Genomic DNA, 17,430 nt, shown 5'->3' with positions numbered 1-17,430 from the left:
CCATAAACGATTCAATGATAAACAACAAAAGAATATTCACAAGAGCCGGAGCACACTTATGTGCTGGTGGAAGTAGTCTGAACAATTAGAAGTGGTTCAGCACACTATCTCTCCAGCAACTCCAAAATCCCAAGAACTGGGTTTTGTGAGTCATCAGCAATCAGGAACATGATCAAATAGTAAAGTCATTAATAAAAAAAAATAGTGACGGATCTAAAACTTCCAGAAATCCAAAATAAGGTAAGATGCACTCCAGGGTCAAATGCATAAAAAACAACTTTTAAAGTATTTAAAAATGATACACGGTGGAGAGCCTCGTTTAATAAATCTGAAATTTCTGGGCCATTATTAGGTGCCACTATTATAAAGTGGGCTGCATATAACTAGATGCTAAAGTAGAGACGCTATAGAGGAAACTGTTCTCAATAGATTTTTTAGTGATTTGTGTAGGACTTAATGACTAAACACAGTTTAATTTCAGCTATGAGACACCAGAAATGTTGTCTTCTGCAATGAATAGACACCACAAACTCTCCCGTTCCACTTTGAGCAATAACATTAGCGCAAAGTGTAGTTCAAAGTGAATAAAGAGGAAAAAAAAACCTAAAAAGGTAACTAAATTCTCTATTTCAACTCTAGATTAGCAAAAGGAAGAAGAGTCCTGGTGACCCTCGATCTACTGAAACAAATTTGATAGTAAACCATAAATGGTTTTCAAAACATCTTGTTGGTCATCCTGGAATCACAGCTACACTCTTGGTAATTTAGAAAGAAAAAAATGCCTTTAATATACGGAAAACTCTATATGATGTTCAGTACTTTTTGTGATCTTACACTACTTCAGCAAAACATGATCTAGCTACAGTATTTCTACGTTATGTATAGAAACAAAACTAAATTTATTTGTAGATATACTACTTTTTAGGTGGATAAGAAGAAAGAAAAAAAATGAAAATGTTATAATGTATTTACATTCTGTTTAAATAAGAACATACATATTTTAAAACAGTCATGCTTAATTTGAAAACACAATTAAATATTAAAATAATTGCAATAAGTTCATAAAATAATCTTAGAAATGTATCCACTGTGATATACAATTATTATAAGATATGGCTGTACAATTTTATTATACAGTTTTATATTATCTACTTTTTACCTCCTATATTTGACAAGTACCTTGTCCTAATACAAGGATCATCTTAAACATTTGTAAAAAAATATTTTATCCTTTGTCCACCAAGTCCTCTCACAATTAGAATAATATATTCAAATAACCTTTAAATATTTAAGTATACTAATTCAATTCACAAAACTTGCATCACAGAATTATTAACTTGAACTTAAAGGGACATGAAACCCAATTTTTTTTTCCTTTCATAATTCATTTAGGAATTGCTGTAGTGGACTTTATACTATTGACTGGCTTACAACCAGGCTGCTAATTGGTCACAATGCCTCAATTCTGGCTGATAATTGGTCAGTGTCTAAGAAAGGGGAATTTTTAATGGTTGGAGTTTTATGTCCCTTTAAGATTCCATAAAAATGAATTTCTAAATTATAAAATCACATTTCAAGTTGCAATTGGATCTTTGTTTTTTTTTCTTATCCACACATGAAATAGCTGATGGAGGTTTAATCCTTTCCTTACAATTTTTTATGTTAACATAAACAATGAGGCATTACTGGTAGCAATAAAAGATTTATGGCTCAAACATCTATAAAATAAAATGTATAAAATATATCTTGGTAATCAGTGTGCAAAATAAGACGTTAAAATGTGCTATTGTATATGAAAACACTCAGGTGACTGATACACATGAAGTCAGACAGTTCTCCCCTAGTACATTTGGGACATTGTCAAATTCATCTGAACTAATATCTGCTATATAATTAGAAAAGAATCAGATTTGCATTCATCGTTTTGGTTGTGCCTTGCTTGTAGTTTTATTCATTCCTGCTCTTGGAGCTGGAATTTTACTTCCATTAACTGGTGCCCTCGGTTTCACTCCGGTGGTTCCGGTTTTGGTTATGGTTGAGCCCCCAGCTTTCATGGCCGCTGCAAATGATATAAAATTATATAGTTTTACTTACTGGTAATTTTTTTCTATTAAGAGTGACAGTAGGAGACAATAAGATACAATGAAGTAAGCAGTTCACCACTCATTTGGAGAGGTAGAAAAATCTTTAAAGGGAAATTAAACCCCAAAAAACATAAATTATGCTTACCTGATAATTTCATTTCCTTCTATATGAGGAGAGTCCATGGCATCATTCCTTACTGTTGGGAAATACTGAACCTGGCCACCAGGAGGAGGCAAAGACACCCCAGCCAAAGGCTTTATTACTCCCCCTACTTCCCTCATATCCCAGTCATTCTGCCAAGGGAACAAGAAACAGTAGGAGAAATATCAGGGTATAAATGGTGTCAAAAGAGAAAATATATTTTGGTCCGCCCATCGTAGTATACGGCGGGGGCCGTGGACTCTCCTCATACAGAAGGAAATTAAATTATCAGGTAAGCATAATTTATCAAATTTGTAAATTTGTCTCAAGGAAACCACCAACTTTAGGGACTAGACTAGCTCCTAGTATGATTAATAAGTCCCGCACCATGGGTTGTGATTGGATCAGGAAAAAGGGTACATATAAATGTGGTACTAGATCCTGCATAACGTGTGGAGTGATACTTTCTTAAGCTCTGTAACTTAGGAAAGATATAATATTGAATTTTATGCTAACTGTAGGACAGAGTTTATTGTATATCTGTTGGAATGTTCTCTTTGTTCATTTCAATATGTTGGTCAAACGACCAGGGAACTAAGATCACGCATTATAGAACACATTAGGGACACCAAGAATTATAACAAAGATTCAGCAATAGCGAGGCATTTCAATTCAGTTCATATGACCCATAAACTTAAGATGCTATTGAAACGGGAACTTTTCTGGATTTATAAATTAAAAACTATTACACCCTTAGGTTTAAATAGGGAATGGGATATGTCGTATTTTGTTGACTAATTTTATATCTATATAAAAAAAATATATATATATTTATAGAGAATTTTTTTTATATATTTATATTTATTTTGGTTACATAACAGCCTATAATCTAGTATGGAGGCTGTATGCCTTATCATTGTCCTAAAAACATTTAGCCTATTACAGATCTAGTTTAGAATAGTTTTACTGATTTAAGGAGCTCTGATTTGATACTCTGTTCAACCAATATCAAATACATCAAATATATAGATATCCTATGTGTCGTATGATGTATTATACAGAGATTTGAAAATATATACAAAAAACAAAAAAAAATTTATACAATTCTTTTTGAAAAAATTGCTTATTTGTTTTCAAGTTATCTAGTTGGTATTGTGTCAGGGCAATTATGATATACTCCATTTTTTGCCTGGCATCACTTTACGCCACTAATTATTCATCTATTAGCATGTTGAGCCTTGATGGGCTCCGACACTGTTTCACCTTTATATGGAATATAGTCCTTTATGACACTTATGTTATACATTGCTTTACATATTGCACATTTCATACCAGGACATGGCCAAACATTTAGGTGATAACATTCCAGGTGTAATTAAATTTACTTTCATAGGTGAGGCTTTGAGCATCTTACAGAGTGACGTATAATAACAATATCTATTGGGGAATTTAACGTATATGCTCTTTTCAGTAAACCTGCGCTTGCAGGGAGCTATACGACGGCTGATGTCTTTAAGATACAGCTTATATGTTTTCTTTTTTCTTTTATATATATTTTTTTACCCCTTTAACTAGTCACACTTATTCCTTCTCTAACTAAACCTTTTAGTAAACTTTTTTCCATATTTGAGCTTGTGTTTTGTGTTTGTAAGATGTTTTTATACTTGATTGAATATGTATAGCATCTTGATCATGATTGGATACTTTCCCTTTAAATTGTAGGGGATGTATCATGAACAACATTCTTATGATTAAGTGCCAAGTGCAGGAACGAAACATGTAAGGAAGTTCATTCCTGCAGCCTTTTTTGTACCTTATGTTTTTACTTTTTGCTTTAATAAAGTTACTTTTTTAACTTCAAATATCCTGCAGTGTGCAGCCGCTTTTTCTCTTTTTTCACTTAAGCATAATTTACGTTTTCCTTCTTAATATGAGGAGAGTCCACGGCAGTATTCCTTACTGTTGGGAAAACTATACCCAAGCTCTAGAGGACACTGAATGATAACGGGAGAAGTAAAAGAAAGGCGGACCCTAATCTGAGGGCACCACAGCCTGCAAAACCTTCCACCCAAAAGCTGTTTCAGCCGAAGCAAAAAACATAATTTATGTAAGAACTTACCTGATAAATTCATTTCTTTCATATTAGCAAGAGTCCATGAGCTAGTGACGTATGGGATATACATTCCTACCAGGAGGGGAAAAGTTTCCCAAACCTCAAAATGCCTACAAATACACCCCTCACCACACCCACAAATCAGTTTAACGAATAGCCAAGAAGTGGGGTGATAAGAAAAAAGTGCGAAAGCATAAAAAATAAGGAATTGGAATAATTGTGCTTTATACAAAAAAATCATAACCACCACAAAAAGGGTGGGCCTCATGGACTCTTGCTAATATGAAAGAAATGAATTTATCAGGTAAGTTCTTACATAAATTATGTTTTCTTTCATGTAATTAGCAAGAGTCCATGAGCTAGTGACGTATGGGATAATGACTACCCAAGATGTGGATCTTTCCACGAAAGAGTCACTAGAGAGGGAGGGATAAAATAAAGACAGCCAATTCCGCTGAAAAATAATCCACACCCAAAATAAAGTTTAAATTTTATAATGAAAAAAACTGAAAATATAAGCAGAAGATTCAAACTGAAACAGCTGCCTGAAGTACTTTTCTACCAAAAACAGCTTCAGAAGAAGACAACACATCAAAATGGTAGAATTTAGTAAAAGTATGCAAAGAAGACCACGTTACCGCTTTGCAAATCTGATCAACCGAAGCTTCATTCCTAAACGCCCAGGAAGTAGAAACTGACCTAGTAGAATGAGCTGTAATCCTTTGAGGCGGAGTTTTACCCGACTCAACATAAGCATGATGAATTAAAGATTTCAACCAAGATGCCAAAGAAATGGCAGAGGCCTTCTGACCTTTCCTAGAACCGGAAAAGATCACAAATAGACTAGAAGTCTTTCGGAAATTCTTAGTAGCTTCAACATAATATTTCAAAGCTCTAACTACATCCAAAGAATGCAATGATTTCTCCTTAGAATTCTTAGGATTAGGACATAATGAAGGAACCACAATTTCTCTACTAATGTTGTTGGAATTCACAACCTTAGGTAAAAATTCAAAAGAAGTTCGCAACACCGCCTTATCCTGATGAAAAATCAGAAAAGGAGACTCACAAGAAAGAGCAGATAATTCAGAAACTCTTCTGGCAGAAGAGATGGCCAAAAGGAACAAAACTTTCCAAGAAAGTAATTTAATGTCCAGCAAATGCATAGGTTCAAATGGTGGAGCTTGAAGAGCCCCCAGAACCAAATTCAAACTCCAAGGAGGAGAAATTGATTTAATGACAGGTTTTATACGAACCAAAGCTTGTACAAAACAATGAATATCAGGAAGATTAGCAATCTTTCTGTGAAAAAGAACAGAAAGAGCAGAGATTTGTCCTTTCAAGGAACTTGCAGACAAACCTTTCTCCAAACCATCCTGAAGAAACTATAAAATTCTCGGAATTCTAAAAGAATGCCAGGAAAAATGATGAGAAAGACACCAAGAAATATAAGTCTTCCAGACTCTATAATATATCTCCCTAGATACAGATTTACGAGCCTGTAACATAGTATTAATCACAGAGTCAGAGAAACCTCTTTGACTAAGAATCAAGCGTTCAATCTCCATACCTTTAAATTTAAGGATTTGAGATCCTGATGGAAAAAAGGACCTTGCGACAGAAGGTCTGGTCTTAACGGAAGAGTCCACGGTTGGCAAGAGGCCATCCGGACAAGATCCGCATACCAAAACCTGTGAGGCCATGCTGGAGCTACCAGCAGAACAAATGAGCATTCCTTCAGAATCTTGGAGATCACTCTTGGAAGAAGAACTAGAGGCGGAAAGATATAAGCAGGATGATACTTACAAGGAAGTGACAATGCATCCACTGCTTCCGCTTGAGGATCCCTGGATCTGGACAGATACCTGGGAAGTTTCTTGTTTAGATGAGAGGCCATCAGATCTATTTCTGGAAGTCCCCACATTTGGACAATCTGAAGAAATACCTCTGGGTGAAGAGACCATTCGCCTGGATGCAACGTTTGGCGACTGAGATAATCCGCTTCCCAATTGTCTATACCTGGGATATGAACCGCAGAAACTAGACAGGAGCTGGATTCCGCCCAAACCAGAATTCGAGATACTTCTTTCATAGCCAGAGGGCTGTGAGTCCCTCCTTGATGATTGATGTATGCCACAGTTGTGACATTGTCTGTCTGAAAACAAATGAACAAATTCTCTCTTTAGAAGAGGCCAAGACTGAAGAGCTCTGAAAATTGCACGGAGTTCCAAAATATTGATCGGTAATCTCACCTCCTGAGATTCCCAAACCCCTTGTGCCGTCAGAGACCCCCACACAGCTCCCCAACCTGTAAGACTTGCATCTGTTGAGATTACAGTCCAGGTCGGAAGAACAAAAGAAGCCCCCTGAACTAAACGATGGTGATCTGTCCACCACGTCAGAGAGTGTCGTACAATCGGTTTTAAAGATATTAACTGAGATATCCTTGTGTAATCCCTGCACCACTGGTTCAGCATACAGAGCTGAAGAGGTCGCATGTGAAAACGAGCAAAGGGGATCGCGTCCGATGCAGCAGTCATAAGACCTAGAATTTCCATGCATAAGGCTACCGAAGGGAATGATTGTGACTGAAGGTTTCGACAAGCTGATATCAATTTTAGACGTCTCTTGTCTGTCAAAGATAGAGTCATGGACACTGAATCTATCTGGAAACCCAAAAAGGTTACCCTTGTCTGAGGAATCAATGAACTTTTTAGTAAATTGATCCTCCAACCATGATCTTGAAGAAACAACACAAGTCGATTCGCATGAGATTCTGCTAAATGTGAAGACTGAGCAAGTACCAAGATATCGTCCAAATAAGGAAATACCACAATACCCTGTTCTCTGATTACAGACAGAAGGGCACAGAGAACCTTTGTAAAAATTCTTGGAGCTGTTGCTAGGCCAAACGGCAGAGCCACAAACTGGTAATGCTTGTCTAGGAACGAGAATCTCAGAAACTGATAGTCATCTGGATGAATCGGAATATGCAGATATGCATCCTGTAAATCTATTGTAGACATATAATGCCCTTGCTGAACAAAAGGCAGGATAGTCCTTACAGTTACCATTTTGAATGTTGGTATCCTTACATAACGATTCAATATTTTTAGATCCAGAACTGGTCTGAAGGAATTCTCCTTCTTTGGTACAATGAAGAGATTTGAATAAAACCCCAGCCCCTGTTCCAGAATTGGAACTGGCATAATTACTCCAGCCAACTCTAGATCTGAAACACATTTCAGAAATGCTTGAGCCTTCGCTGGATTTACTGGGACACGGGAAAGAAAAAATCTCTTTGCAGGAGGCCTTATCTTGAAGCCAATTCTGTACCCTTCTGAAACAATATTCTGAATCCAAAGATTGTGAACGGAATTGATCCAAATTTCTTTGAAAAAACGTAATCTGCCCCCTACCAGCTGAGCTGGAATGAGGGCCGCACCTTCATGTGGACTTAGGAGCTGGCTTTGATTTTCTAAAAGGCTTGGATTTATTCCAGACTGGAGATGGTTTCCAAACTGAAACCGCTCCTGAGGATGAAGGATCAGGCTTTTGTTCCTTGTTGTGACGAAAGGAACGAAAACGATTATTAGACCTAAATTTACCTTTAGATTTTTTATCCTGTGGTAAAAAAGTTCCTTTCCCTCCAGTAACAGTTGAGATAATAGAATCCAACTGAGAACCAAATAATTTATTACCCTGGAAAGAAAGGGAAAGCAGAGTAGACTTAGAAGACATATCAGCATTCCAAGTTTTAAGCCATAAAGCTCTTCTAGCTAAAATAGCTAGAGACATATACCTGACATCAACTCTAATGATATCAAAGATGGCATCACAAATAAAATTATTAGCATGTTGAAGAAGAATAATAATGCTATGAGAATTATGATCTGTTACTTGTTGCGCTAAAGCTTCCAACCAAATAGTTGAAGCTGCAGCAACATCCGCCAAAGATATAGCAGGTCTAAGAAGATTACCTGAACACAAGTAAGCTTTTCTTAGAAAGGATTCAATTTTCCTATCTAAAGGATCCTTAAAGGAAGTACCATCTGCCGTAGGAATGGTAGTACGCTTAGCAAGAGTAGAGACAGCCCCATCAACCTTAGGGATTTTGTCCCAAAATTCTAATCTGTCAGATGGCACAGGATATAATTGCTTAAAACGTTTAGAAGGAGTAAATGAATTACCCAAATTATTCCATTCCCTGGAAATTACTTCAGAAATAGCACCAGGAACAGGAAAAATTTCTGGAATAACTACAGGAGATTTAAAAACCTTATCTAAACGTTTAGATTTAGTATCAAGAGGACCAGAATCCTCAATTTCTAATGCAGTTAGGACTTCTTTAAGTAAAGAACGAATAAATTCCATTTTAAATAAATATGAAGATTTATCAGCATCAACCTCTGAGACAGAAACCTCTGAACCAGAAGAACCATTATCAGAATCAGAATGATGATGTTCATTTAAAAATTCATCTGAAAAATGAGAAGTTTTAAAAGACTTTTTACGTTTACTAGAAGGAGGTATAACAGACATAGCCTTCTTAATGGATTTAGAAACAAAATCTCTTATGTTATCAGGAACACTCTGAGTATTAGATGTTGAAGGAACAGCAACAGGTAATGTAACTTTACTAAAGGAAATATTATCTGCATTAACAAGTTTGTCATGACATTCAATACAAACAACAGCTGGAGGAACAGCTACCAAAAGTTTACAGCAGATACACTTAGCTTTGGTAGCTCCAGCATCAGGCAGCGATTTTCCAGAAGTATCTTCTGACTCAGCTTCAACATGGGACATCTTGCAATATGTAATAGAAAAAACAACAAATAAAGCAAAATTGATCAAATTCCTTAAATGACAGTTTCAGGAATGGGAAAAAATGCCAGTGAACAAGCTTCTAGCAACCAGAAGCAATAAAAAATGAGACTAAAATAATGTGGAGACAAAAGTGACGCCCATATTTTTTTAGCGCCAAATAAAACGCCCACATTATTTGGCGCCTAAATGCTTTTGGCGCCAAAAATGACGCCACATCCGGAACGCCGACATTTTTGGCGCAAAAGAACGTCAAAAATGACGCAACTTCCGGCTACACGTATGACGCCGGAAACAGAAAAAAATTTTGCGCCAAAAAAGTCAGCGCCAAGAATGACGCAATAAAATGAAGAATTTTCAGCCCCCGCGAGCCTAACAGCCCACAGGGAAAAGTCAAATTTTAAGGTAAGAAAAAAATTGTTTTATTCAAATGCATTATCCCAAATATGAAACTGACTGTCTGAAAATAAGGAAAGTTGAACATCCTGAGTCAAGGCAAATAAATGTTTGAATACATATATTTAGAACTTTATAAAAAAGTGCCCAACCATAGCTTAGAGTGTCACAGAAAATAAGACTTACTTACCCCAGGACACTCATCTACATGTTGTAGAAAGCCAAACCAGTACTGAAACGAAAATCAGCAGAGGTAATGGTATATATATATATAAGAGTATATCGTCGATCTGAAAAGGGAGGTAAGAGATGAATCTCTACGACCGATAACAGAGAACCTATGAAATAGACCCCGTAGAAGGAGATCATTGAATTCAAATAGGCAATACTCTCCTCACATCCCTCTGACATTCACTGCACGCTGAGAGGAAAACCGGGCTCCAACCTGCTGCGGAGCGCATATCAACGTAGAATCTAGCACAAACTTACTTCACCACCTCCATAGGAGGCAAAGTTTGTAAAACTGATTTGTGGGTGTGGTGAGGGGTGTATTTGCAGGCATTTTGAGGTTTGGGAAACTTTGCCCCTCCTGGTAGGAATGTATATCCCATACGTCCCTAGCTCATGGACTCTTGCTAATTACATGAAAGAAACGTAAAATTTGTAGAATTTTGAAAAAGTATGTAAGGAGGACCAGGAAGCTGCCTTACAAATCTGATCCATAGAAGCCTCATTCTTAAAGGCCCAAGAGGAAGCCACCGCTCTAGTGGAATGAGCCGTAATCCTCTGAGGAGGTCTAAGTCACGCTGACTCACAAGCCAAGTGTATAACACACTCTTCAACCAAAAAGACAAGGAAGTCTAAGAAGCCTTCAGACCCTTACACTTCCCAGAGTAGATAACAAAGAAGAAGTTTGTCTAAAATCCTTAGTAGCTTGAAGATAAAACTTCAAAGCTCGAACCACATCCAAATTATGAAGTAAACGTTCCTTTGAAGGAGGAGGATTAGGACACAAGGAATAACCCACAATCTCCTGATTAATGTTACGAACAGACAGCACCTTAGGAAGAAAACCCAAGCGGGTACGTAGGACAGCCTTATCAGTGTAGACCACCAGATAAGGAGGCTCACATTGCAAGGCAGTCATTTCAGAAACTCTGCATGCCTACACAATAGCCAATAGAAAAAGAACTTTCCAGGACAACAACTTAATGTCAACTGAATGCATAGGCTCACACGGAGCCTGTTGCAAAAACTTAAGAACAAGATTCAAACTCCAAGGTGGAGCGTTAGATCTGAACACAGGTCTGATCCTGATCAGAACCTTAATGAAGGATTGTACGTCAGGGAGCTCTGGGAGTCTCTTGTGCAGCAAAACAGAAAGGGCCGAAATCTGTGCCCTCACAAAACTGTCCTGTCAGAAAGGCCCTTCTCCAGACCCTCCCGGAGAAAGGAAAGAATCCTGGCAGCCTTGACCTTATGCTAGACGAAACCACGCTCTTCATACCAGAATAAGTAAGCTCTCCACACCTTATGATAGATGCGACGAGTAACAGGCTTACGAGCCTGAATGAGAGTGTTAATAACCCTCTCAGAGAAACCTCTCTTGGCTAAGACTAAGCGTTTAATCTCCACACAGTCAGCATCAGATAATCTAGATTTTGATGAACAAAAGGACCCTGTTCCAGCAGATCCCTGCGACAAGGTAACTTCCACGGAGGAGATGAGGACATCCCTACCAAGTTCGCAAACCACAACCTTCATGGCCACGATGGAGCAATCGGTATCACTAATGCCTGCTCCTGCTTGATGTGGGCCACTACGCGAGGGAGAAGTGGTAACGGTGGAAAAATGTAAATTAGACTGAACCTCCAAGGCACTGCTAATGCATCTATTCGCTCTGCCTGAGGATCCCTGGACAGCGACCCATATTTGGGTAGCTTGGAATTGAGCCAGGACTCCATGAGATCTATCTCAGGCATTCCCCATCTGTTGCAAATCTCCGCAAACACCTCGGAATGGAGAGACCATTCCCCCGGATGAAAGGATTGTCTGCTGAGGAAATCTGCTTCCCAGTTGTCCACACCCGAAATGTGGATCGCTGACAGCGAGCAGTTGTGGGCCTCCGCCTACTCCAGAATCCAAGAGACTTCCCTCATTGCTAGAAGGCTCCTCATTCCCCCCTGATGGTTGATGTAAGCCACCAAGGTCATGTTGTCTGATTGGAATCTGATAAACTGGGATGAACCCAGAAGAGGCCAAGCCTTCAGAGCATTGAAGATCGCTCAAAGTTCCAAAATGTTGATCCGGAGGAGGGATTCTTCTCGAGTTCATAGGCCCTATGCCTTCCTGGCACCCCAAACAGCTCCCCATCCTGTGAGACTTGCGTCCGTATTCACAATCTCCCAGGATGGTCTCAAGAAGGATGTCCCTTGGGACAGGTGATGTGGACAGAGCCACCAGGAGAGCAATTCTCTCGACCGGTTTTCCAGAGAAATATGTTGAGACAGATCCGAATCCTCAATATTCTACTGTCTCAGCATGCACAGCTGGAGTGGTCTGAGATGTAATCTGGCAAAAGGAATGATGTCCATGCTGGACACCATGAGACCAATCACCTCCATACACCGAGCCACAGAGGGCCTTAAGGAGTTCTGGAGGGCAAGACAGGTCTGTAAGGAATATCCTCATGGATATGGAATCTATTATAGTACCCAGGAATTCCACCCTAGTATTGGGAATAAGAGAACTTTTTCTAAGTTTATCTTCAACCCATGAGGTGGAAGAAGAAATAGAAGAGTTTTCGAATGGTCTGCTGCCAGACGACAGGATGGTGCTTGAACCAGAATATCGTCCAAGCAACTAAGTGATTTTACACTAAAACTATATGTGCATTAAACATGGGCTACAGGGTAAGTTAATCAGCATTACATACTACATAAGAATAATTTATTTAATTTTTGGGTTGACTAACCCTTTAACAACCAGACTGTCTCTTTTGTTGCAATTAATTTCTGTCTGAGGCCTCAACAATACCTATAGAAAAATCAACCTTGGTGATGGTAACAAGGAATTAAAACAAAACAGGAAAGCAATCCCAGACCAGCACTCTTTAAAGGCATAGGACTCCATTTATGAAGCAGCGAATGCTGCTTTGGAGGCCCAACGTTTCAGGCTCGCTGCTCTTTAACCTGGAAATCATCACGATCAGATTGGCCCAGTGAGCAGGGGGCGGCATTGCACAAGCATTTCACTAGAAATGCTTGTGCAATTTAGCGGTCGTCTGGACATTATTCGCTATAGCGAATCATGTCCGCTCGACATATAGTAAATCTACCCCATAATGTTTATTCTTGGTGCAATAAACACACACACACATATCAAACCATTAACCCCTTAGTGACCAGACCACTTTTCCATTTGTTGACTGTTTGGGACCAAGGCTATTTTTACATTTCTGCGGTGTTAGTGTTTAGCTGTAATTTTCCCTCTTACTCATTTACTGTACCCACACTTATTATATAATGTTTTTCTCGCCATTAAATTGACTTTCTAAGGATACCATTATTTTCATCATATCTTATAATTTACTATAATTCTTTTTATAAAATATGAGGGAAAAAATGAATTTTTTTTTTCTAACTTTGACCCCTAAAATCTGTTACACTTCTACAACAACCATAAAACACCCATGCTAAATAGTTTCTAAATTTTGTCCTGAGTTTAGAAATACCCAATATTTACATGTTCTTTGCTTTTTTTGCAAGTTATAGGGGAATAAGTACAAGTAGCACTTTGCTATTCCAAAACATTTTTTTTTTCCAAAATTAGCGATAGTTACATTGGAACACTGATATCTGTCAGGAATCCCTGAATAACCCTTCACATGTATATATTTTTCAAAAGAAGACAACCTAAGGTATTAAACTTGTGGTTTTTTGACTCTTTTCATGCAACTATTTTACCACTAATCTATGCCAAAGTTTGAAAGAAAAAAAAAAACAGAATTTATGCTTACCTGATAAATTACTTTCTCCAACGGTGTGTCCGGTCCACGGCGTCATCCTTACTTGTGGGATATTCTCTTCCCCAACAGGAAATGGCAAAGAGTCCCAGCAAAGCTGGTCACATGATCCCTCCTAGGCTCCGCCCACCCCAGTCATTCGACCGACGGACAGGAAATATATATAGGAGAAACCATATGATACCGTGGTGACTGTAGTTAGAGAAAATAATTCATCAGACCTGATTAAAAAAACCAGGGCGGGCCGTGGACCGGACACACCGTTGGAGAAAGTAATTTATCAGGTAAGCAGTGGCGTCACTAGGGTTGGTGTCACCCGGTGCGGTAAGTCATGGTGTCACCCCCCCCCCCCCAGAAAGCAGACACACACAAAAACACAGGCAAACACACATACAAACACTCAGACACACTTAAAAACATACTCAGATGCACACACAAACACTCGGAAACACACTCAGACATACACACAAAAACACACACACAAAAACACTGAGACACACAAAAACTCAGACACACACATACAAAATATGTAAACTGCACTGCATTAATTAGGAAGCTCATGCCTAGAGCTGCTCCCTGGATCAGCAGAACATCAAATGAAAGATAAACAGAGCACTCTAAAATAAATCACTGAAGAAAAGGTTTAGGCGCGCAAACTATGAAAATTCTGCTCTCTGACTCTGTTCCAAGTCTGTCAGTGCACAGCCCTGAGCCGCATGTCACTGAGCAGTGAACACAGATAGGCAGGCAGGTTTAGGCTAGCAGCGCAACTTTGCAAGCCCCACGGCACACCCACAACATTCATAGTGAAATTGGGCAGGGGAGGAGCAAAGTACAAACAAGCAAAAGCAGCCGGGAAAACTATTTGTTGAAATTGCAGCACTGGCTCAAGGGGCAAAAAAATTGTGTGTCTACAACTTCCCCAGTCCCACTAATGTTCACAAATGCCAGCCTCTAATAAAATAATCTATGCATCTCAACATTGTATTTCTTTGAATTTCAATAAAATTTAAAAAATTTTTTTTTGGTGTCACCCCCTGGAGGGTGTCACCCGGGTGCGGCCCGCCCCCCCCGCCCCCCCCCTAGTGACGCCACTGCAGGTAAGCATAAATTCTGTTTTCTCCAACATTGGTGTGTCCGGTCCACGGCGTCATCCTTACTTGTGGGAACCAATACCAAAGCTTTAGGACACGGATGAAGGGAGGGAGCAAATCAGGTCACCTAAATGGAAGGCACCACGGCTTGCAAAACCTTTCTCCCAAAAATAGCCTCAGAAGAAGCAAAAGTATCAAATTTGTAAAATTTGGCAAAAGTGTGCAGTGAAGACCAAGTCGCTGCCTTACATATCTGGTCAACAGAAGCCTCGTTCTTGAAGGCCCATGTGGAAGCCACAGCCCTAGTGGAGTGAGCTGTGATTCTTTCAGGAGGCTGCCGTCCGGCAGTCTCATAAGCCAATCGGATAATGCTTTTAAGCCAAAAAGAAAGAGAGGTAGAAGTCGCTTTTTGACCTCTCCTTTTACCAGAATAAACAACAAACAAGGAAGATGTTTGTCTGAAATCTTTAGTAGCCTCTAAATAGAATTTTAGAGCACGGACTACGTCCAAATTGTGTAACAAACGTTCCTTCTTTGAAACTGGATTCGGACACAAAGAAGGTACAACTATCTCCTGGTTAATATTTTTGTTGGAAACAACTTTCGGAAGAAAACCAGGCTTAGTACGCAAAACCACCTTATCTGCATGGAACACCAGATAGGGCGGAGAACACTGCAGAGCAGATAACTCTGAAACTCTTCTAGCAGAAGAAATTGCAACCAAAACCAAAACTTTCCAAGATAGTAACTTAATATCTACGGAATGTAAGGGTTCAAACGGAACCCCTTGAAGAACTGAAAGAACTAGATTTAGACTCCAGGGAGGAGTCAAAGGTCTGTAAACAGGCTTGATCCTAACCAGAGCCTGAACAAATGCTTGAACATCTGGCACGGCTGCCAGTCTTTTGTGAAGTAAAACAAAGCAGAGATCTGTCCCTTTAGAGAACTTGCAGATAATCCTTTCTCCAAACCTTCTTGTAGAAAGGATAGAATCTTAGGAATTTTTATCTTGTTCCATGGGAATCCTTTAGATTCACACCAACAGATATATTTTTTCCATATTTTATGGTAAATTTTTCTAGTTACAGGCTTTCTAGCCTGAATCAGAGTATCTATTACAGAATCTGAAAACCCACGCTTTGATAAAATCAAGCGTTCAATCTCCAAGCCGTCAGTTGGAGGGAAACCAGATTCGGATGTTCGAATGGACCCTGAACAAGAAGGTCCTGTCTCAAAGGTAGCTTCCATGGTGGAGCCGATGACATATTCACCAGGTCTGCATACCAAGTCCTGCGTGGCCACGCAGGAGCTATCAAGATCACCGAGGCCCTCTCCTGATTGATCCTGGCTACCAGCCTGGGGATGAGAGGAAACGGTGGGAATACATAAGCTAGGTTGAAGGTCCAAGGTGCTACTAGTGCATCTACTAGAGTCGCCTTGGGATCCCTGGATCTGGACCCGTAGCAAGGAACCTTGAAGTTCTGACGAGACGCCATCAGATCCATGTCTGGAATGCCCCATAATTGAGTTATTTGGGCAAAGATTTCCGGATGGAGTTCCCACTCCCCCGGATGGAATGTCTGACGACTCAGAAAATCCGCTTCCCAATTTTCCACTCCTGGGATGTGGATCGCAGACAAGTGGCAGGAGTGATCCTCCGCCCATTGAATTATCTTGGTCACTTCTTTCATCGCCAGGGAACTCCTTGTTCCCCCCTGATGATTGATATATGCAACGGTCGTCATGTTGTCTGACTGAAACCTTATGAATTTGGCCTTTGCTAGTTGAGGCCAAGCTCTGAGAGCATTGAATATCGCTCTCAGTTCCAGAATGTTTATCGGGAGAAGAGACTCTTCCCGAGACCATAGACCCTGAGCTTTCAGGGATTCCCAGACCGCGCCCCAGCCCACTAGGCTGGCGTCGGTCGTGACAATGACCCACTCTGGTCTGCGGAAGCTCATTCCCTGTGACAGATTTCCAGGGTCAGCCACCAACGGAGTGAATCTCTGGTCTTTTGATCTACTTGAATCGTCGGAGACAAGTCTGTATAATCCCCATTCCACTGTCTGAGCATGCACAGTTGTAATGGTCTTAGATGAATTCGTGCAAAAGGAACTATGTCCATTGTTGCAACCATCAATCCTATTACTTCCATGCACTGCGCCATGGAAGGACGAGGAACAGAATGAAGTACTTGACAAGAGCTTAGAAGTTTTGATTTTCTGACCTCTGTCAGAAAAATCCTCATTTCTAAGGAATCTATTATTGTTCCCAAGAAGGGAACTCTTGTTGACGGGGACAGAGAACTTTTTTCTTTGTTCACCTTCCATCCGTGAGATCTGAGAAAGGCTAGGACGATGTCCGTATGAGCCTTTGCTTTTGACAGGGACGACGCTTGAATCAGGATGTCGTCCAAGTAAGGTACTACTGCAATGCCCCTTGGTCTTAGAACCGCTAGAAGGGACCCTAGTACCTTTGTGAAAATCCTTGGAGCAGTGGCTAATCCGAATGGAAGTGCCACAAACTGGTAATGCTTGTCCAGAAAAGCGAACCTTAGGAACTGATGATGTTCCTTGTGGATAGGAATATGTAGGTACGCATCCTTTAAATCCACGGTAGTCATAAATTGATTTTCCTGGATAGTAGGTAGGATCGTTCGAATAGTTTCCATTTTGAACGATGGTACCCTGAGAAATTTGTTTAGGATCTTTAGATCCAAAATTGGTCTGAATGTTCCCTCTTTTTTGGGA

The 17,430-nt window shown here is 39.7% G+C and overlaps 1 protein-coding gene across 1 annotated transcript in view; it reads right to left on the bottom strand.

Moving 5' to 3' along the window:
- Positions 1–763: 763 nt before the first annotated feature.
- The window catches only part of CEP104 (centrosomal protein 104), a 581,941-nt gene continuing 565,274 nt past the window's right edge, over positions 764–17,430 (bottom strand). Inside the window, 1 exon segment of the mRNA XM_053690408.1 lies at positions 764–2,059. Coding sequence (XP_053546383.1) covers positions 1,917–2,059 — 143 coding nt within the window. The 3' untranslated portion in view covers positions 764–1,916.

Source organism: Bombina bombina, chromosome 8 (genome assembly GCF_027579735.1).
Source record: "Bombina bombina isolate aBomBom1 chromosome 8, aBomBom1.pri, whole genome shotgun sequence".
NCBI lineage: Eukaryota > Metazoa > Chordata > Amphibia > Anura > Bombinatoridae > Bombina > Bombina bombina.
This window is presented reverse-complemented; position numbering and strand designations above follow the sequence as displayed.